Source organism: Thunnus albacares, chromosome 2 (assembly GCF_914725855.1).
Source record: "Thunnus albacares chromosome 2, fThuAlb1.1, whole genome shotgun sequence".
NCBI classification, from domain to species: Eukaryota; Metazoa; Chordata; class Actinopteri; order Scombriformes; family Scombridae; genus Thunnus; species Thunnus albacares.
In genome coordinates, this window is record NC_058107.1 from 32,680,181 (window position 1) to 32,704,000 (window position 23,820).

Genomic DNA, 23,820 nt, shown 5'->3' on the forward strand with positions numbered 1-23,820 from the left:
GACCCAAAGTCTCAACAACCTCCCCAGTCTAACCATAGTATACAGTACATTTGCTTTGCAATAATACATACTTGATATATACTTCAGTACTGTCCAAGGCAGCCATAACAAGAACAAGTAAAGTATAAGGTTTAGTGGAGTTGTGTGTCATTTGACTGCTAGCGAGCATGTTAATGAAACAACTAACCAAATAATAACTAACAGCAGACAAACAGGTTTGAACATTAACCTGCAGTGCTACCTGTTAAAAATCCATGAATTTCCAGTTGATCAAGATTATAACATGTAAATCTTCTTGCAGCTACGGGGATATATGTAAATGAATGTAGTTTTACACAGTTGCTGAAAAGCAGGAAGTTTTCATTGTCGTGTAAAGCCACTGCTGAAACCTAATCATGTGAATTATTTGGGAAGATCTATTGATATTCTTTACCTTTGAGCTAATCAAATCAATTTGTGTTTGTATGGGCATCGCTAGCCCAGAGGATGAAGTGGGCCTGAGACTTAGATGGTTACTGATTCAGTGTGTGCACATATTTTGAGCTAAGCCCAATTACTGCTTTAAGCTAGGCGTTATAACCACTAGCTGCTGGAAAGCGTATGCTGAGCCAATAAAGGTCAGCTGAGACATTGTCTTCATCTCATAAAAGCCATGAAATGTTTTGCATGTTATTCTGCAAGTTATTTGATAATTTATGGACTTCTGTCACTGTTTTTAACGTCAGGTTTGGCCTGAACTGTTTTCTTTATACCTTGACCAGGATTGTAGAAGTTGCTCGTGATTGGATGGTCAATGATGAATACAACAGCTGTGGAAGTTTGCTTTGGTGGTCTTGGTTTGTAATGCTGTATTTCCAGGGAGGATCGGGTTAGGGGCTGAGGTGTTCAGGCTCAGACAGCTCACTTGGGAGGGTCATCGGTGATGCGTCTCACCCGATCAGCCCGACCCCCCAAAGTTTATATAAAGACCGATCCATTAGCTCTCCCTCACTTCCAGCTGGTATCCGTCCTGTATGTTGTTTGGCTCATTTAACACCTCCACAGCACATACTGTATCTCACACTCCCGAGCTTTGCTCTCACTGATGATATCGCTCACTTCCACGCTGCATTGTTTAACTGTGTCAAGTTAAATTTAAATGACAGATTTTGTGTAATTAACCTTTTGCAAGACTCCGTTTTTGGCACGCTCCCTTAGCTGGTTTGTGACAGGGGTTCTTTAGCACAAGCCTGCATTAAAATTTGGTGTCAGTATAACTCTTCTTCAGAACGTCTTCAGAAAAACATGGTTCAGTGCTGTGGCACCATGAGCTACATGTTTTAAATAGGTGATCGTTCAAAGGAAGCTTCAATATTATATATAATATATATACCAGTCTGGTTATATATATACCAGTCTGGTTATTTATCCCAAAGATTTAGACTGTGAGGTAGACTGTGTGGGCTTGTTGCTATGTGGTAGAATATGAACCAGGAAGTGTAGTTTGAAAATGTTTTAAATACGAACACATGATGCAGCAGCTTATACTTCTTAGATTAGATTTTTTGATCGTAAGACTGCAGTTGTCAGAGCAGCTGTAATTTTCTCCTCTTGTCTCGATGCTCGTGAGGTAAACAAGAAACGATGACGAGGATACTTTACATGTGCTACAAGTTATTTGACCTGATACGGGTGCCTGCATATTCTTGATTGGCCAAAACAATACCTCACCGGATGCAGCTGCATTGACAAAAACGGAGCCAGGACAACTTTTTTGATGGACAACCTTGCATATTTTTGCCAGAGCCCCTTACAGTGACAACCACACTGCACCAAAGCACCGAAGTGAATAAGAAAGCTTGCATTTTTGCCACGGTGCTATAATTGATCTGAAAGGGCCCTAATAATCATAACCCAAAATATGAACTGATTTTAAAATAGCAGTCATTACTTAAGGATATACAATGAGTCATATTTATTTAAGAAGTGGTTTAAGTTAAGCCAGCAGGCAGGCAATGACTCAGTGTCGATGCCAAGCTTTGCTGTATGGCTGCTGACAGTCCACACGAAGGAAGATAATGATGAGACAATCATTAAGTTGTGACTTCTACTTATGACTCTTGTAATGGAAGTGACAGGTAGTTGTGACATGGTCCGACACTGACTCTTACAAAGTGCTAAACGCTGTGAGAAATGATTTTTCTCTTTGATTTAATGAAGGTCATCTACTGAAGGAGATGGTATATTTTTGAGATAATAAATGTCTGTATTATGTACTGTCACTTTATAATGTAAGTTTAAAATACCAGAACACCTGGTTAGCATTCAAAGCAGATGAGGTGACATAATGCCGTGAGTCAATGTTTCCAGCCTGAGGCATGTAAAACAAGTCAAATTTGGATGCTAAAAATATGAGTATTTGGCTCCAGGTTGTGCCCCTTTGTCCTCCACATCCTCCTCCTGTGTTCTGTGACCGGTTCTGTCCTTTTGACCTGAAACATTCACCGACCCGTCAGACAAGAGACGGAGGTGACATGTCCGGGCAGAAACCTTCTTTCTTGTCTGTGAATATGTGTTAACATGCTGTTAACCACTGAAGCAGACAATGAAATAAACATCCTGGATATGGAGTGGGTGTTTATTGGGGGGGTGGAGGTCCCAGCTGTGCAGCTGGTCTGGTGTTTCCTCCCTGAAGGAGTGGTGTGTGTGTGTGTGTGTGTGTGTGTGTGTGTGTGTGTGTGTGTGTGTGTGTGTGTGTGTGTGTGCTTCTATATCTGCTTAAAATATGGAAAGCATTGGTTGCTGATAATTTCTGTGCAAGAATGTGAAAATAAACATTTTTCAAAGAAGTTAATGTTGGATTTGACAAAGAATTTCATGAAAATGTTTTTTGTCAATTATGCTTGAATAGATATACATTATTGGCTATTAAATTGTAAAAGTTTTTTAAATAATTGTGACTTGGGAGTTATTTTGTCTCCTCACATACATATATTGTAAGACAAACACATGTTTGTATGTGTGGATGGTTGAGTGAATGCTCAAAGACTGGATAAGCGTGGCTGTAATTACAGTTATCTGCACTCTTCCTCTCTTCTCTTCTGCTTTTTCACTGCAGGCTTTCACTCACTTCATCACACTGTGGCCATAACAAATCCTCCACTCTCTCTCATTCCCCTGTCTCTCCCTTTCTTATCTCCCTCTTATCCTCACATCTCTCATTGCTACTCTCAATCACAACTGTAGTAGTTTCATATTCATATGCTGAGTCACGTCATGGTTTTATTAAATGATCTTCAGTTCTGATGTGAAATGGACCCAAACAGACCTTTTTGAAAGTTTGGATTTGATAAAATGGAGGCTCATGTCATTGCAGCGATTAGCGAGCGCTGATACTGATATAAACTGGCTTAAATAGGGGATTTAATGAGAAACAATATAATTAAATTCTGATACAAGATAGCTGTGATATCAAAAAACTGAATTAGCTTGAGTTGATTTTCAGCCTTTTATGAGATAGAGTGGTGGATATCCTTTACCCAGAAACTAGCTCAAACTGGTCTGGATCAGTATTGCTTATTAAATGTCATGGATCGGAATGTTTTTTCCCCCCAATATTTTCTTACTTGCAAGGTCTCTCTTCACTTCAAGATGAAATAAAGATGTAATAACTCAATAATAACTTCAAATATTCCAATAACACAAACGTAGCTCAAACGCCGGGCATGTTCCTTTTTCCACGTCTTCTCCTTTGTTGTTTTAATATATGATTTCCATTATTTAAACACAACCTAAATCTTTTTATTGAGACCAGGGCTGGTTAAAATGTACTCGGGATGTGTAAATTGGTCCGACTCTAATGCACCAGGATGATTAGATTACAAGAGCTCAGCTCCGTTAAGCAGGGATTTGTAGCTGGCTCTGATCTGAGAGATCTCGCATTTTAATTCTCTCTTTCTCCCTCTCTCTTCGTCCAGTGTGGCCGGCGGTGAGCTCTTCGATTTTCTGGCAGAGAAGGAGTCGCTGAGCGAGGAGGAAGCCACTCAGTTCCTAAAGCAGATCCTGGACGGAGTCTACTACCTGCACTCCAAACAAATCGCTCATTTTGACCTTAAGGTACAGCCGCAACAAAAGACTGCGGAGGTCCTTCCTGTCTGATGTCTGGTTCTTTCTGTTAGTCATATATGCTAAGCAGGAGCACAGCAAGGTTCTGGGATGTTGTCCAGTTTATCAGCTTGCATTTTATGCAGTGATTACATACTGTAAACATAAGCTGTGTCCTAATTCCATACTGCTCTCTGCACACTAATTCTAAGCAGGTTTGGAGTATGTAGTGCATTCACACTGGAAAGTCAATAAATCATTGTTCCTTGTCATGATAGTGTGACAATGTGTATATATGACAGTAAACTGAACATCTTTGGGTTTTAGAATGATGCTAAAACAAGGAATTTGAAGATGCCACATTGGGCTCTTGAAAATTATAATTGGTCAGTGTTTTCTGATGTTGCAGCCCTATTAAGTACACCCAATATGCATGTTCCAAATCCACTTGAATTTTGAGTGTGTAGTTAGGGGGCTGCAATAAACAATGGAAACAAAAGAAGCCACCCACAGCTGCAAAACATTCAAACAAATTGTTAAAAGCAAAAGATCTCGGAAGACAAAAATCTTTGGAAAGCTACTCACTCTCTCTTTGTAAGGTTTAATGAGCAGGTGGCATCCCAAGGTTGCACTGTGACATCTGTTGATTCACTTTCAAGTAGTAAAAAAAACCTTGAAAAGTATACTAACTGCAGTTTATTGTGAAATTATATGTATACCATTAGTATGCAGTGTGAAACTGGGACTCACTATCAGTCACTAATCATATGTCCTTTGTAGATTCTTGGTTTCAGACCAGGTTTTAATTGATTAGTCTTAATGATGTCCTCAAAATGAAAACCAAAACAGAAATGAACAATCTTAGAAATGGAAACATCCACTCTTCTGTTGATTTGTGAGATTTTCTGAACACTTTGGACAAAGAAGATGATGACAGCGACTTGCTGAAGGTCATGTTACATTTAGACATCGAGCACAGTTGGATATTTTCTCCTGCACATACACAGAACAGAGGTCACAGTAAAGTGTTGCCCATTGTTCAGCACCCCTGGAGTAGTTTGGGCTTCACATCTATTTTCCTAAATGCCAGCTCACTGAAGGACTGGATTTACAGCATGATGTGAATCAACTGGCCTCTTTTTGTACCTTTTTTATCAGTTTCTCTTTGTATCCATGTTTTTTGGGGGCCAATACATCTGACGCTAATTACCGTGACTAATCAGCTTTTGGCTTATTTTTTAAATTCTCCCCTTTTTATTGTGGTGTGTGGGTAGTTTCAACTCCTGAGGCAGAAAGAGTAAAAGTCAAAACAGCACAGACGACACCGAACTTCATGATCCTGAACATTACGTACCTCCCTGTTCGGTGTGTTTTTTTTTTAAAACCTTGTTGTGAGAGTTCTTTACTCGAATCTCAATCGATATCATCGATCAGTGGTCCGCTTATGGCTGCACGTATGGCGTCTTTATAATAAACAGCCCAGACTGACTCCTCCACTTACAGAACATAAATCATAAATATGAGTTCAGGACATTCGGCGTCCAGGCCTGCAGAAAAATAACAAGCTCTGTGCCCAGCCAGCCACTTCAAATCAATGCCAGAGCTTTTACCAACCACTGCAGCCTCCGCTTCGGACGTGCTACTGTTATTCACTGTCTCACAGCGGCTCTGATTAAGATTTAATTTGTTGAGTATAACTGTGTTGTTTACAGTGAGTTCAAGAGTGGCTTTATCTGGTATTTTTACCCATATCTTGTGTTTGATACCATTTTTTAATTCAAGGCTGCATATTGTGCAGCATTAAAGTAAAATAAAAGCACCCCAGTTGTTCTTTCAGACCCATTTTAACTGCTGTTACATAGTTTAAAGTGACTGAACTCACTGAACAAAGCTGTTTTGAGAAAATAACTATTTTTTTGAGAGTCAAGTCAACTCTACAGAGACAGTACTATTGCTAATCAATGCCCTCATTATGCTCAACCTCTAGGCAGGGCAGACTAATGATGTCTGACATCATCGTCGGTCATCTCATGAAATTCGTATCTAAATAGGAGGCAATTGTTGTTGAGACCCATCTCCTAAAAATATTTTTTTTGCACTTTGATTCCTCTGTACTGTGTCATTATTTATTAATAGTAATTATTACTCTAATCTTTTCATTGTGTCTGGGAGGGATGTACATACAAGCTGTGGAGGAACATGTTTTTGGTTGTTAAGCTCGCTAGTAAAAGGGGATGTGTCCATATGACTTCAATCAAATTCCCACTTCCCTCATGATTTCAGGTGTTCAAATTATACAGACAACTAGAGCAGTCTGTTGTCCTCATTTCATATGATTCTCCTTTCTTCCAACAAAACCTTTTTGTTTTTTTCCACTGATTGTATTTTCTCAGTGCCTCCTGTTTCACTGCTGCCCACAGCCAATCTGTTCTTGTTCCTTCCCAGACTAAATCCTCAAGTTAGGCTCATAGTCAAAACTGAAAGGACGAGGTTTGGAGGGAAGATGGCTTCGTCTAAAGGAGGCATTGTGTCCTTAGGAATGTCCGGCTTCTGTTCTTCGGGCTTTGCTTAAAGCGCATCTTTGCCGTTCTTTCCTTTCTCCCACTTCCTCGAGAGGTTTTAACTCGTGTTTTGCATGAGATTTCCATGGCTGATGAGTCTCTTTCCTGCCAGCCTATTCCTGGTTTTGTGTCTGACTCTGCTGCATGTTCTCTTGTTTACATTTAGTTTGTGTCCTATGATGTTATAATTTGTCTAGTTTATCTAGTAACACTGTAATTTCTCTGTGAGCATTGCTACTGTCGTTCTTTTGAAATGAAGTTTAAAAGGAAGGTTCAGCAAAAATGTCAGAAGGGTCTCTCCACCTGTCCTCACCTCTGTCTGTCCTCTATGTGTTCCTACTTCTCTCTCACCCTTTTAACTGTCTCTCTCCCTCTCTTTTCAGCCGGAGAACATCATGCTGCTGAGCCGCTCAGTGCCTCACCCGCGTATCAAGATCATTGACTTTGGCCTGGCCCACAAGATTGATTTTGGAAATGATTTTAAAAACATTTTTGGAACTCCAGAATTTGTAGGTCAGTATCCTGCATGTGTGTGTGCATATGAAGAAAACTCCTCATCCTCTCGTATTGTCTCGTTCCGGATCTTGTCAGATGTTTTGTTGAACGGATTCCGCTCTGATGAGCTTGCACAAATATATACTCCTTACTCTACTATATACACACAAATGTGCACACACACACACACATACAGTGCACCGCCCTGTTTCCCTGGCTTTATACCAGGGGTTACGTATTGGGAAATCAGGTGCCAACTGTGCCACAGGGACTGTGAGAGAGCCCTGATAATAGACTGGAGATTATCAGAACTGCTCCTTCTTGCCAACACAAACACACACACACACACACACACACACACACACACACACACATCAGTGGCTCTGTCCATCTCCCCTCACCTACCTCTCTGTCCGGGGCGACCGCCAAACCCTCTTAGTCTCCCTCTGCCCGATGCCAGTGCACCATCCAGGCCAAAACCAGAGTCTGTTCCCAGTTCAGCAGGGTGGTAGCTGTCAGATGTTCTAAATAAAGATCAAGTGGCAGAAAGCCCAAATAATGAGTTAGACAATTGATTCTGGAGGGCATGCCTAGCTGCTCTAAACTCATTAGGTACAAATAATTAAAATAATTAGGAAAATGACTTATGAATTCATGCAAAAGACAAATTACTTTGTAGATCCAGAGAGTTATCCACAATTGTCTGCAGCTTAATTTCCACAGCACACCAAAACAATTTGACTTTAATTAAAGATGATTTTGCTGCACTCATATTAATTTAATTATTCACACATTTGAGATCATGTAAGAAGTGAAAAGAAGAAACAATCACAGTTCCAGCAGGTGTGACTTAAAAACAAAACAGTAGCTTATAAAACAACAAAAGAACCAAATAAAAAAAAAAAAATCTGTGAACCAAACAGAATGTGATAACAGGCTTAAACAAAATTCATCAAGAGGCATTAACACTCTGCACAAACAAAATACATAAACGAATCAGTAAAGGAAAAGAAAAGATAAACTGAAGATAAAGTTAAGTGAGTATGTGTGAGAATTGTGTGTTGACCTGGACTGTGATAATCATCTGTATTGTGTATTTGCCTTACAGCCCCTGAAGTAGTCAACTATGAACCTTTGGGCTTGGAGGCAGACATGTGGTGAGTAAATAAACACTCCATCTGCTCTGCAATGAGCAAACAGCACATATGCTATCTGAAACGGTTCTTATTTCTGTAGAACATATGCTCTTAAGTAAATTTATGTTTTGCATGATGCACTGCTTTCATAATGCATCGACGGTAAAAAAAAAAAAAAAAAAAAAAAAAACTCTCCTTTTTCTCCCTGCCTCTCTCCAGGAGTGTCGGTGTGATAACCTACATTCTGTAAGTATCTGAAATGCCACCAATAATGACGGATAATTGCGTGAAATGTGAAACATGTATGAATCGGAAAAAAAACAGCAGCCGCCTTCGCCTCTTATATTCACATGTTCTCACAAACCCCCTGGGGCCATCATCACTCACTAAACATGACAGTTAGTCAGAGTGTTTGTCGAGACGTAAAGAGGTTAACGGCTGCTCTTTGACCTCTCTGTCGTGGAACTCGTCGAGCCACTCGAGAGTCACAGCGCCGCTGTATGCGCTGTTTGTCGTGAATAATGTAACAAGCTACAGTAAGGACCGTGTATGTGCGTTCAAGTGTGATATATTCCAGCGGTTGAGTGAACGTTGTCTATTTCATTTCACTTCAAGAGATACTGTTTTGATGATGTATCAGACTGATTAAGTCTTAAATATACGTCTATGTCGACCACATCATAGAGGCATTCTGACCACGGTTACATCAAATTGTAAAACATTTGATGTAACTGAGCAATTAAGTTTATATATTTTTGTATTCATTAACTTGTTCACTATTGTAACTTACTTATTAGTTTAAAGGCAGTAATGTTTCTGCCATTAAAACCATACTTGTCACCCACTTCTCTATCAAGCTTTTCATTCCTTAATTTGCCGTGATTTTACTCTCAAAATCACACTCAGAGAACAACAGTGTCAAACCTCGAGGACACACTTAAAGTCGCACTTTAATGGGTCTCGGCTTCATCTTGATCTCCCAGTTCCAATACGATGTGGTGGCTCACAGGATAACATTTATAAGTCTTGTTTTGTTTTTTTTTCATTTATTTTAATTTTCACTGAAAAAAAAAATACCTTGAATTTTTAGCAGAAGATGGTTTGAACAGTTTTTCTCACCTGGATTTTATGCTTCTACATATTCAAAACTTGTTGCATTTTCAACTGCAAAAAGATGCTGTTTACAGTTAACAGTACTCAACTGTCAATTAATCAAATACCTCCACTAATTAAAAGTGAAGAGAAAATGTAGTTCATCACATTAACTCATGAAATGGTTAAATCACACAGAATCCTGATTATGTTGCCTAGTTTTTTGGGTTTTTTTAAATCTGATTTTAACACGTTTTTTTTTAATATTCATAATAAACACCTATACATTCACCAATATTTTTGTTGTTTTGTCATAAAAAGTTAAAATAATGAGCTGTAAAACTCAGTGTTGAGAGCACTAGAGGCGAATCGTTCAAACTGATTCTGGACTTTGTCCGAGGTCTGGTAAGTATTTTTTTGATTTTGTTAATGAGCCTTCATTAACTCTGCCCTCAGAAAATAAGTCTGGGTCCTGACTAGATATTCCCAATGTGAATCTAACATATCACAATCTATGGATACAGCTCATTTTTAACAAAGTCTGTAATAGCCAGACTAGTTAGACAGTTATCCTAATGTCCCAAAAAATTATTAAAATGCTAAATGTAGCACCTGTAAGAATACTTTGCTTATAATTCAGTTAACCCGTTGATCTTTACAACAATCAACTTCACTGTCTACAGCTAAGGGCTGAACTAGCAAGTGTTCTTGAAGCAGTTCTCCGCAGACATGTCAGCACATTTTAATTCACCATCTCGAGAAAAGTTCACGCCCTCGGCCGCCCAGAGATCAACTGCTGTTGGCTCGTGATGATGTTGTCCTCTCTTTATGTTCAGCTAAAAGACCTTTCTGAGCTCCCACACACACCTTTTTATTCTTCAGAGAGACACCTACACAAAGCCCAACAAAATAGGTGTACACAAAACTGCACATTAAATGCATATAGCCCACACAAGCATGTAAAGTGCTCTCACCAAAACACATTGTTTGTTTTGGGAAGATAAAATGAAAAAAACAATGTGTCAACCTTGAAAGAGCATTTGCAGCCATGTCAACAATACAGATTTTATCTCATTATTATATAATAACTGGCTGCAAACATTAAAAGCTTAATTTTTGAAGAGTAATTAGTAGGTGCTATTAACATGAGGCATCATTTCTGTCTCTACATTACATAAACACAGTCTTCTTACACATGAACAAACGCATCCACGCATACTGTACATACACACTCGATATTTGTTCATGCTGTCCACCCACACAACTGTCACAGCTCTGCCTGGCAGAGAGAAAATAGATCGTTCACTGCCTATTATCACAGCCGAGCAACAGTAAGGTGCGCTGACTGTTCGTCTCCTATTGTAAAAAAAAAAAAAAAACAACATGAAGGGAAAACATTGCTGGGAATAATTCAAGTGAAGTGTTCTGCATGAGTGATGATGTCCAAATTGTCACAATGTAGCGAAATCTGCTACAAACAAGCTGCACTTGGCTGCAACATCAGTAGTAGTGAGAGGTAAATGTTTCCATTTTTTTTGACAGTTTGAAAGACTGCACGTGTTTGACATAATTGTAACCTGAAACCATTCGAGTAAATGTGGTGAATCAGCTAGTGGTGGTGAGATTTTCTGCTCTGCTGGAGCCCTAATTTATTTTCTAGGTTGTTAAGACGGGTGTATTTCAGCATAAGAATTGCGCATTGTGCAACTTGAAGTCTCATTTCAGAAGCAATTTGGGAAAAACAGTGGATAAAATGTTGCTAAGGAACCCTGACTTAACACCTTCCTGCTGATTTTACTGCCTGGCCTTGTGAAGAATTGCCTTAATTACTCATTTGTTGTGAGCAGCTGCATCTTATACAGTCGATAAATTCATACATTTCCACTCAACTTGAGCTTGACCCTGACCACCTCCATGTCTGTCCCAGCTGGCATGTTAATTAGCGGCTGGTGCTGACGAGCTGGAGAGGCTTCAGTGGAGAAGGGATGGCCAGGGTTTGTCACGGACCGGTGTTTGGTTTAACTGCCTGAGCTCCAGGAGACTGGGACCTCATCAACATGCATGAGCGCTCAGCCCTGTGTGTGTGTGTGTGTGTGCTGTACTGTGTCGCAGTTCATATGAACATGGACAGATTATCTCCTCCGTACATCTGCTTATTATAATGTTTGTGTTCAGTTGAAAGGTGTGAAAAGTGTGTTAAAATTTCCCGCACTCCAAGTCAATTATCACAAATCACAAATTTGCCAAATTTACAATCTGTACAGCAATAATAACATCCTCTATCCTTAGACCCTCCATTCAAATAAGGAAAAACTTCATCCAGAAACACCTTTAACAGAGATAAAACCTCAGGAAGAGCAACAGAGTAGGGATCCTCTCTCAGACATGCAATAGATGTGCAGAATAAACCAAGAAAGCAAAATAACAGAAATACAGCATGAACAAGCAGGGTGACAACATTAAACTCCTTGCATATTCATCGGGTATGAAAGCAGTCCAGCTGGCTTCCCTGTGATAGTATTCGACTAACCCCAAAACAAATACTTCAGTTTGATAGCAAGGCTTGACTAATGAGTCACCATTAGTTGCTACGCGGCTCTGTAATCACATTCCCACGTCAACGAGCAGTAAGATCTTTGTTTCACTTTTAAGGGCCGAAGCTAATCAGCGGCGGGCGAATTAGTCTTTGGATTGAAATCCAATCTAATCCCTTTCTTGCTGATTACAAATCCATAAGGACGAGTTTGATAACGAGAGAGCCTCTGCGTTCTGTAGGTTCTGAAGTTGATGAGTCGATTGAAGCAGAAATGTAGAGCTGAACTTGCAATTAAAAAGAAATTCGTGGCTGTCTCGGTACATTTTGAGGTGTGTTACATTTTCAAAACAAACTGTAACATTTATTGTCTGAATGCTAAAGAACAGTCGCTGTGTATGCCTCTAATCTTTTTAACCTATCCTCCTATCCCAGTCTGAGCGGTGCGTCTCCCTTCCTGGGTGACAACAAGCAGGAGACGCTGGCCAACGTGTCGGCCGTCGACTACACGTTCGACGAGGACTTCTTCAGCAACACCAGCATCCTGGCCAAAGACTTCATAGCAAGGCTCCTTATCAAAGACCCCAAGTACGTATGATCCCCATTTCTGACGCACTGATTGATTTCATTTCCATTCATTTTTGAAAATGTTGCAGTGACTTTGAAGCTACCACGGTCAAAATGTAGACCGTTTCAAAGGAGTCAACTAGAGCTGCAGCTAATGCATATTTTATCAGAATCAAGCTTTATTAGCCAAGTATGTTTACACATGCGAGGAATTTGACTGCTGGTGGCTCTCAGGAGATACTCATGGACTTACAGCCAAAACCAAGACAACAAAGCTGAACAGAGATACATAATCATATAACTGTGACGTACAAGCAAGTGGTGAGAAAAAAGAATATTTTGATGTGATAAATTGTGATAAATAAATGATAAACTAATCTAAGTAATAAATGTGTCAAAAATGATTAAAAACAGGAACAAAACTAAATCCTAAATTTCTAACACGGTCCCGATATGTGAAAGGAGAAAGAAACATTACAATACATCACACTACAATTCAGTCATGTGTAGCAGTAATTACTCAACTTGACTAATTAAGACATTCACAATTATTATTAAAAATATCAGCAAGTGGAACATTAAAGTGCTTCAGAGGACTGAGAGGAATTTATTTGCGAGACTTAATGCAGCATTATAGATATTATCACTGTAACAATGTGCTTCTAAATATTTGCTCTTTGATTGCTCTCATTTTTAAAAAAAAAAAAAATCTCAAAAGCTGATATAAAACTGAATATGGCGTCTTTGCAGATATTCCAAATAAAACTCCCTCGTCACTAGAGACGATATGCCTGTTGGCACTCGTTTCTAAAACTGAGAGCGTCTCTCCCTCATTACCGAGTTGCTCTAGCAACAACTGAATGGCTGCAGCTACACTTTAAGACTGCTATCAAAACTCCTTTTTTTTTCACACGTAATTACTCCTGTTTCTTTAGAACAACCGAACGAGAGCGAGGGGGCTAACAGAGGTGAATAATTGTAGGTGTGGAGATGATTTCAATTAGATGTGCTAAAGTAAGGCACGGATTGTTTTAAACAGGCAGTGGGCGAAAGAGTAGACTGTACAAACTTCAAGTAATGGGACTTTTAGAAATCCCCGGCCGAGTGCATCAGAACGGAACGGTTTTTAATTGATCTACATTGTGAGCGGACATGGACTCCACTCAGTTGGCAGGAAGATTAATGAAGATCCTCTAAAAGAAGACACACTTTACCGTCTAATGTATTCACCAGTAAAGATGATTTTCACTGTGAGACACTAACACGTACGCTACATTTCCTCACTTAAAATGTGGAAAGATTGCAAGACCTTTAGGTTCACTGTTAGCTCAGCTGGAGTGAAGGTTTGTGGGTTTTTACTTTGAATCAGGCATGTATGAAACAGGGATGTTGTAAAAAACCAGACATAGACAGGAGGAAGTGGTGTGTGTGTGTACTCAACCATAAGTTCAACTTCTTCAGAACAGTGTCTTGTTGTTTTCATTGTTAGTTAACAGTGTTGGTAATCAGGGATGTGGCGGTGAGGGACCGAGGGAAGTAGTGTTTGTACTTTCAGCCACACCAGTTTCCCCAGAGACTTGACTGGCTTTTTGCTCTTTATTATAGGTTAATTAAATATAGACTGTCATTGACATTCTGAACATTGGTCTTTTCTGGGGGAGGAGTAAACAAATCGTCTCATACATTGTTCACTTTTTACTCAGACGTTCCTGATAGTTTGTCTCAAAACCTTATTTGAGGTGTTGCAGGAGAGAAGTATGAAAAGGTTCAAAAAGGAAATAAGATGTTTTAGTTCAACAATTTACAAAGAAATGTTAGATTATCACACTTGTGTCTTATGTGGGGATGAGTTACGGGACTGTCCATCCATTTCATGCAAATAGTATTTTCATTTGTAGGAATCTTTTTCATTTGTGTGATCTGGCAGTGATATTATGACATTCATACTATTAAGGCATATAATTTATTAAATTTTCTGATAATGCATTGAAAATATGACATTTTTAAAACCAAGGTAGCTGGCTTCGTGGTGGATTGTTGTTTCAGATACCAAATATAACCGAAAATGTTCAGTTTGATAGATAGATCCATGAGTTTGAAGCCTTATTATTGGGCCAGATTTAACTCTTTTGCCAAATGATCCCGTGTTTTTGTCTTGTTTTTTTTTGCTGGAGTTGTGTGAAGGCAGTGGCATCATTATAAAGAAGTTGCATATCGCAGTGCTAATGTCAGTCTGAGCATAAGATTCACCACAGTTTGTTACGGTCGGGTTTTATTCACAGTACTAGAACGAAAAAACCCATGTGGTCAATATGGTTCTTCCTTCTTTCAACATTCAAGGAAGCGTTATGATGATTTTATAGCAGGATGGAATAAATATTAGTATTTCATGTGTCATTAGTGGCGCTTTCTTATATCCATCTGCACACAGCTCTGTTTGCTGTCCATATAAATTAATACCTGGTTCAACAACCCGGTTCCACGGCTGTCATGGTCTGTTAACAACAACCAGTATCTCTGACTATGAACAGGATGTATTAGTCACATCTCATCTCTATTTTGCAGATATTATTGTTTTTAATCTGCAGTTTGGTTAAAAGTGAATTCTGCTCATACCTCTGCGTCCCTGTGGTCATCGACAGTCATCGCTTTGAGTATTAAAATGCATTCATCAAACGCTTCTGGGCTTCTTTCACAGAAAGAGAATGACGATTCAGGACAGTCTCCTGCACCCCTGGATCAAGGTTAGACTCTGCTTTTTAATAGATGAACAATGTCTCTAAAATACACATTTGTAATACAGTAAAAGTTGAAGTGTGTTATTTTGTGGTCGTGGTGTTTGCCAAGCTTCAGCTAACTGATTCCAAGTTTTTTTTCTTGCCATAAATATTCTCATAAGCTTTTTCTGTCAATACATTTTTGTGTTCCGAAAACCAGCCAAAAGATACTCAGCAAGCTCTGAGCAGAAAGGAGTCGGCTGTCAACATGGAAAAGTTCAAGAAGTTTGCAGCTCGAAGAAAATGGAAAGTAAGTGCTTCATAAAAAAAAAATTACACACTCTTCAGGAAAGAAATATTACCGCACATCTTCACATCTCTACAACACTGCACTCTGGCAGCTTCTTGCCAAAACGTCTCCTCAGACGTCGTTACTTCAATGTCACCACCGGTTGCTGCAGGCTCACCACAATCATCGGATTTACTGCCAGCGCTGCTTTAGCGGTCGTCGTCTTGTCTGTTTTCGTTCGTCACGACTGACCCGGCACCGCTCATAGCCCGCAAGAAATGTGGGATTGCTCATCTGTGGGTGGTTCGGCGGTGCTGTCATGCCATGTCTCTGTCTTCTGCTCGGGTTGCCACTAAGAGCCTGGCACACTGGCAGCGTCTGCCCCCCCCCCCCCCCCCCCCCCCCCCCCCATAGATTTGACTTTTGTGTTGATTTATTTCCACACATAAAACTGGCACCCAAAACATGATAAAGGGAAGAGATTGTTAAAGTGAAGTTATATGAAATGTGCCATAAAATAGCAAATAAAATACAGCTGTAGTCAAGCCCAGATTCTTTCAAGTTCAATTCAGTCCAATTCAACACCAAGACTGGCTGCAAGTGTGTTCCTACGTCCTTTTCAGGCGTATAAATAACTTTAAAGAGGTTTCTTAAGGATCAGCAGAGATGTAGATCTTTCTGCACAAGCTCTGTACTGAACACTTCAACATTTACAACAACTAACCAATGCATAGCAGGAAAAAGTCAAGGCAGTGTGTAGAGCCAACAATAGGAAGGACAGTTGGATATCTAAGAATGAATTACACCGAGTAAAGAAACCGAAGTGAATTTAAATAGAGCAGAAAATTGCTTTGTGTCAACACCTGCCTGCCTGTTGATGGTCGCCTCAATATAACCTGACATGAACTTGTTCCAGTTCCAGACACTCATTCTTCTTTCTTCTTCTCTTTTCCAGCAATCCGTCCGACTTATCTCCTTATGCAACCGCCTGTCCCGCTCCTTCCTGTCCAGAAGCAACATAAGTGTGGCGCGCAGCGATGACACGTTGGTAAGACCCTCTGATTCGACTGGACCGGCAGTCCAAAACATCTTTAAAAGAACACAAAAAGATGTTAAAACACAGGAGAGACTTTAGATTGGTTAAGTTGATTGGGTTCACAGCTATTAACACCATCAAGGCTGTAAATTGCACTTGAGTAAAACATCTATGTAATTAACAGGACTGGCAGCTTAATGAAATTCAGGCTGCTTTAATTGAAGTGCATTTTCTCACCGTGACCCCAAGCTCTCAGTTACAGCCCTGGTATTCTTAGCTCCACAATCTCTCAGAGAATCTTGAACCACTACATACTTGATCTATTCCTCATTTTCCCCCGAGTACCACAGGTCAGGTGTTTTTTAGCATCGTTGGAATTTGAGTGTGTGTAACCTCAACACCAGGTTGAGCTCGTAGGAATGTGCCTCCAGTGAAGGAAAGTCTTGTAAATATACAAGTCAGTTTGTATGAATTTGGACACAAACAGTGACACAAAAGAAGGCTTTTATGTTATTTGTGTGTCACGTCCACCAGTCTATGAGTCGATACCGACAAGCCTGAGAGATGTAAACACAACAGTGTCGCTGAGAGGTTTAATCATTTACAAAGCATTAGCAGCAGGCCAAGGCCGGATCTGTTTCCTCAGCAAAGGATTACATACCAACTTTCTTGTGTCACAGGTGAGATGAGTAGATCTAAGACATGCTGAGAGAGTGCTGCGCCCCCTGTAGTCCATAAACTGAACAGCAGCAGGAGTTGATGTTTACTAGTTTAAGCTTTCTAATACAGTTGATCTGCGTCTTTATCGGCTGAACAATTTCAGGGTTAAGTGCCTTACTTAGGTGCCTTAGGTCTTACACAGAGGTGGATTTAAGTGCAGTTACCCCCCCCTCTGTAAATTTTCAACTAAGAAGTTGTTTGAGTTCTGCCGTCAAGGTTGTGTGTCAGAGGTGAAAATAAGTGCACACATCAAGGAAGGAGGGAGTGATCAGACTGAGAAACCGTAAATACCAGGGCTGCAAATAAGGAGTATTTAAATTATTGTCATCATTTCTTGATTCATTGTTTAGTCTGTAAATGTGCCAAAATAGAGTTGTGAAGTGGAGGAAGCTGCTTGTTCCAGAAGTAGTTTTTACCATCATAAATTTTTATATCATCATGTCCTCCATTAGATAAAATGAAACTTTATTGATCCCATAAAGGGAAATTTAGGCGTTACAGCAGCAAGCCACAAGTAAGAATCAAACAACATATACAACATATATGAATGTCTATAGAAACAATGTACACAAACAAACAAATAGCAGTCAAAAGTATAAGACCTGCTTCAAAGTGACAATTGCATGTCCCACAACTTTGAAGCAGAGGTCTCCTGGATCATTTAACAATACTGTAGGTTTATGTCATGGCAAATCATGTTGTCTTTTGGCTGTTTGGTACGACATATCGCTCTAGATACTACGATACCCATGAGCCTCGGTCACCATTGGTGTGGAGAAGTTGTTAGTCAAAGCTGCAGCAAATTCAAAACACTTTTCATTGAAAAAACATTGCACTGTAGTTGGTGAAATAATCCAAAATTGAAGCAGAATCTGAAAGTTATCGCATTCAAACTTCTAAATGTTTCATCAGGTTTTTATTGCTTTAATCTTAGTAATTAGATGTTTCTTACCAAATGCACTTTGGGAGTCACAGTTGACTTTTTATTATTTTTTGTTCAGTCTTTATTTAATTTATCAAAGAACCAGCTGTTTTGTGACCCAGTTGCTAATCTTATGTACCGACAATACAACCTGTAGAGCTCCAACTGGCAGTCACCGCCTGAGGATGGGGATTTTAACTTTTGCAACCTTTATCACCCAAAATAACTTCTCTCTTGCAGGTCCATAACTCTGATCACAGTTTCCCGGATCCCAAGACAACCAAAACATATTTAATTTACAGTGATATAAAACACATTTGAGAAGCTGTTACTAATGAATGTTTGGCATTTATGCTTGCTGAACAACCTAAATGATTAATGCATTATTACAGTTGCTGGATATTTTTTGTCAATGGACTAATTTATTCATCACTAATAAATATTAAGTGACTCACATTTTTCAGAAAGTTAGCAAGCGTATAAGGTTTAACCACCTATATGAAATACATCAAAAATACCCTTTAGAATGACATGAGAGCATTACTCATCCTCTCTGCAGGTCTAAGTTTTCCCAGTCTGAGTTGTAACTGCTGACCTGTCAGTCATAAGACCACATCGTAGTTTTCCAACCTCCTCACTTGCGTTTATGAGTATTTTTGATTTGAAGACTGTTATTCTTATATAAAAGTGGTCAAATTAAGAGGAGCAATCATTCATTCTGTGATATTTTCCTTCTTATGGGGGAGACTGTCACTAGAAGCCTACTCTGGGAATAGTACATATCAAAGAGAACATCATAATAATAAGAAGTCCTCTCCATCTTGTGCCATGAATTACAATTTTTAGAAGGTAAAAATCCCAAACAACTGTGTTGACAAGCAAATCCCCAGCAGGCGGTTTGCTGCTCGTACATATTTGTGTTGTGTTTGCAGCTCTCCGAGGTGGTTTAGTCATGGCTCCCCCAGCAGGGAGGTTACGTTGAGGAATGCAGCGGGAGCGTCACGCTCGGCCGAACAAATGCCACATCAGCCTGGCCTCCTTCCCTCCTCCCCTCCTCTCTCCTCCTCCTCCTCCTCCTCCTCCTCCTCACCTCCCTCTGCCTCTCTCCTCCTCGTCTCTTTGTGCAGCGGAGCGTCACAGCTGATTTCTGTGCCATCCGACTGACTCCGGCTGAAGGTTATTGGGTCACATGTCGCAGACAGAAAAAAAAAAAAAAAAGTCTTGATATGTTATGAATCCCAACTGCGGTTGCATAAGAAAATTTAACTCTTGTTTGTTTCTGTGTGTGTTCACGCTCGAGAAAAAGATGAAAGAGAGACTTACAGGAGCATGTGATAGAAAGAATTCACAGGATTAATGTTCATAGGATTAGACTGATCTGGTGAACAGTAGAAGAGTAACTGTCTTTTCCCAACCATCCAGGATGAGGAAGACTCCTTTGTGATGAAGGCCATCATCCATGCCATAAACGATGACAACGTTCCCGGTCTGCAGCATCTGCTCGGCTCCTTGAACAGTTACGACGTCAACCAGCCCAACAAGGTGATCGACAGAGTCCTATCCCGTCTTTTTTCGTATTATTGTATTAATTTTAAAAGTATGAAATATTTCCTTCTCTATTCCTGTCAAAACCTCCAACTCAAAAAGACACACACACACACACACACACATATATCAAACACACTAGACTCAACAGAATTTACATCCTCATGATGTGAGGAAACGAAGCCTTAATGTCATTTCTTTATAATTCAGTTCTGCTTCAGTCACACTCCGCTTTCCTCTAGCTCGGTGCTGTATATGCTAATTTTGTAACTAGCTGTAAGGCAGCTGATTGGTCAAGGATCTCACATCCATTTGTCAGGCTGTCAACACGTTCAACCCTTCAAGCAAGCGTGGCTGCTTCTTTTAGGGACTGAATGGAAGTTCCTGATCACAAGATCACACACAGAGTGAATGTTGTGTAGCTTGTGCAAGTCAGAGCTTTATTTTAGATGTGAGTAGGAAAATACACACAGGAAAAAACAGAAGTTTGGTCCTAATAGAGATCTGTTACTGTCTTATTCATGTGTGTGTGTGTGTGTTTGTGAGAGCATTGAAACAGAGGTGTAGATATGGATGTTTTTGTTTGTGTGTGTGTGTCTTTGTTTCTTTTTCCCAGTTTTATTTAAAGCTACAACCATTGCATCAGACACTAGGTCCTCCCACCCCACAGCCCAAACAAAACCGAACAAGACAAAAAAAGAAAAGAGAACAATCCAGTCATTTTAGATATTTAAATATACTCCAATGACATTCATATATAAAAAAAAAAACTTGCAGGATGCACAAAAGTGCATGTGGGAAAAGTAATATATTCGCCTGAAATCTGGTGAAAAGACAGATTTGCAGTTCTTCAAGATCTTAAAGATTTCTGTTCATTAAAAGGCAACAACAAAGCAAATCACTACAGCCAAAAGAACCAGTTTGTCAACTATGTGTGTCTCTCTCTGTCATAAATAAAAGAAAAACCAGTGGTGGAAATGAAAAACACAGATGTGTGTTTGAAGTGGAGGTCAGGGCTGAAACAGGCCATAAAACCGAAGAATCAAGACCTCTTAAAGAAAAACAAGTAGCTGAGTTCAAGTACAAATTCAAAGCTCTCACTCATTTAAACATTTCTTTATATGTACTGTATAATAGAAGTTTAAATAGACGGAAAAGAAGATTCAGAAATGTTCACATCACAGTTAGAAACATTTTGTGAGAGAAGCAGACAAGCAGACAAACTGTTTCTTTGTCGTTTTGAAATCAGATGACCTGATGGTCAGGTACATATCCGGAATCAACAACTCCCACTTCTTCATTCTGCACGCCGTTTTGACGGAGACGCTGTCTGTCGACAGCTGATGAGCCATGGGGGGACGTGATGTTATTAAGCTCAGTGAGGTGTAAAGAAAAAGAGAAATGGGACAGGAAAGAGGAGAAGGAGAATCGGCTCTATGGAGAAGAGAAAGAAGACAGTCAGACTACAGATAGTGACAGAAAGCCTGAGAGGTTTCTGAAGAATGTAAAAACTAAGTCAGTGCTGGAAATTGCCTTTGTCCTCTTTCTCTTTTCTTCTTCTTCTCTTTTAACTCATTACCACCCACAATACACGAAACTACATTGACTACTATGAATTTGGTACTGTCTAAAACCTGAGATACAACTCTTTCTGTTTCCTGAACAACAGTTTTTTGGATTTCTCTCATGAATGTGTGGGAAAAAATCTGCCTACTTCCCCCGTATGTTTTACATATGCATAATTATATGTTGTCAGATTGAGGCTCCAGCTTTAGCACACATTAATAATCACGATAAACACATCGTAGCCACTTAAAACTAAAATTAGTATGTGTGTGTGTGTGTACATTGCAGCACGGGACTCCCCCCCTCCTGATCGCAGCAGGCTGTGGCAACATCCAGATCATCGAGGTGCTGATGAGAAAAGGTGCAGAGATCCAGGCCCATGACAAGGTAAAGACTGTCTAATCAGCGTGGTTCTGACAGGCAGCCGTGGAGTTTAATAGACAGGCATTAAAGGCGTCAGAGCTGCAATAATGAAGGCTGAAGGCTCAAGAATGTGACAGTGTCGTTTGGATTATGACTGGGGCTATCTATACTATAAATAAACGTACCCATGAACTCATTGCACTCTATGTACTTTGTGCTGTACTGCATAAAGTGCTTGCAGGGAATAACTGCACTGATAAGTTTTAAATAAGTTTTTTTAGATAAATATTTTATCAATCTGAGCATGCAAGAAGAGTTTCGAAATCTGTAAGCAAACTTTTTTGCAAAATAAATAAGAAACATTTCCAGAACTTATATTTATGGTGACAGATTAATATCAGCGGCACTATGTTAATGATAAATAACAAGATATAAAGAATTAGAATCATATTGTGATGATTTCTCGAGTCCAAATTCATGATTTTTAGATTCTAAAATAACAAAATGAGTCTTTGAAGCTGTTTTGAACACATTGGAAGTTTAATCTAATGTAATGGATTGAAGGGAACATGAGCACTTTTTAAAAGTGAGCATTTCTCTGTTTTATGTTAAGTTTCATAAGCTCCCCTCATTGCATAGCTGGAATCAACCTTGAAGTTGCAGTTGACTTTTATGTAAGAATTTACAAATTATTGACCCACATCACAAAGTGGGGCTTCTGCTGAGATGAGCCTGCCTTTCTGAATAACTGAGATGCTGCAGATCAAAATACAGAACAGACTTTCTACTAAAATGCACCAAGTCATTGCTTTGTCTAGAAGAAGCTTGACTTATCAGTCTTTCATTGTTTGGTATAAATCATCACTGTGTAGTCAGAATAACAAAAAATGAATAAATTATGTGCAAATTACTGACACTGTGTCACTACATTTCTAGCAGGTTCAGTTTTAAATACCTTTAGGGGACGTTCAGCATAAACAACATGCAAGTTAGTCAGTGCAGCTGCTCTAAGTTGTTAACTACAGTTAAACTGTAATCGCAGGATGCTAGCACATCCTCGGAATATTCCCAAGGTCTTTGGCAGTAGCCTGCTGTGCAGTATTTTAGAAGATGTGTTCATATGATTTGACAGCAGATACAATTCTAGAAAGCTTGATTATATAGTAAAGGTCAGGGATAAATCCTGGAATATTCTTTTCTCTGGAACCTTCAGAGTGGAGCCAACGCTATCTACTACGCAGCGAGACATGGCCATGTGGAGACCCTGAAATTCCTCCATGAAAAGAAATGTACTCTGGATGTCCAAGATAAGGTGAATCAAGTGCCTCTTTGCCTCTCTCACACTCACACACAAACACACACACACTTACTACTACTCACCACACTTAGTTATCTATCAGCAATTACTCATCCACTCCTACTCATCAAATCCCTTGAGAAGCATTACTTTGATTTTCCAAAATGCAAAACGCTCAGAAACACACACACACACACACACAGATTCACACATTCACACTCACCGCAGTACGCACCTGGGGAGAAAACCAGTTACTCTGGCATTTTATCAGCTTATTTGCTGTTGCTATAGAAACAGGTCTTGCTGAGAAAGATGGGGCATATGTGTATGTGTGTGTGTGTGTGTGTGTGTGTGCGCTCGCATGCTTTTGATGCTAGTAAAGCCTCGATCACTGTGTGCTTTGGCAGACAAAATCCCAAAAGCATTTTCCAATCTCTTCAATCATTTTACCTGCTAGTGGTGTCCTCTTCCTCCTCCTCTCCATCAGACCAGAGCTAATCTGCACTCCAGGCACTTTTCTGATCATTATCTAGTTCCTCTGCAAGGATCATTACAGTCATGAGAATTTTAGTTTAAAACATTCAAAAATGAACTATTAAACTAAATTATCAACAGATTTTTGACGTTGTGTCAAAGACGTCTATGTATTGTGTTGCAGAGATATCTAATGAAGTTAGCATGCTAATCAGCTAGCCCCCGACAGTGAGTCACTTTAGTGTCCAGTCTGTCCTCAGTCTAACTAATTGACTGCATAAAAGATGGACGTCATGACAGCTCCCCAAAAGTGAAGCCAAAACGTCTCTATTGTCTCCTGATGGCTGGCTGCAGTACAGGTCGTAAATCCCGCCCCCTTAGTTGTTAGCAGACGGGACATCAGCCAAACTATAAAATCAAAGAT

At 39.7% G+C, this 23,820-nt stretch overlaps 1 protein-coding gene across 2 annotated transcripts in view; it reads left to right on the forward strand.

Moving 5' to 3' along the window:
* dapk1 (death-associated protein kinase 1) overlaps positions 1 to 23,820 on the forward strand; it is a 77,526-nt gene that overhangs the window by 31,870 nt on the left and 21,836 nt on the right. For both annotated transcript variants that reach the window (XM_044331285.1, XM_044331289.1), the window contains exons 4-14: positions 3,957 to 4,095; positions 7,028 to 7,157; positions 8,248 to 8,296; positions 8,495 to 8,521; positions 12,336 to 12,488; positions 15,166 to 15,211; positions 15,405 to 15,494; positions 16,429 to 16,521; positions 19,574 to 19,693; positions 21,551 to 21,649; positions 22,839 to 22,937. In XM_044331285.1, coding sequence (XP_044187220.1) covers positions 3,957 to 4,095; positions 7,028 to 7,157; positions 8,248 to 8,296; positions 8,495 to 8,521; positions 12,336 to 12,488; positions 15,166 to 15,211; positions 15,405 to 15,494; positions 16,429 to 16,521; positions 19,574 to 19,693; positions 21,551 to 21,649; positions 22,839 to 22,937 — 1,045 coding nt within the window. The remainder of the gene's footprint in view (positions 1 to 3,956; positions 4,096 to 7,027; positions 7,158 to 8,247; positions 8,297 to 8,494; positions 8,522 to 12,335; positions 12,489 to 15,165; positions 15,212 to 15,404; positions 15,495 to 16,428; positions 16,522 to 19,573; positions 19,694 to 21,550; positions 21,650 to 22,838; positions 22,938 to 23,820) is intronic.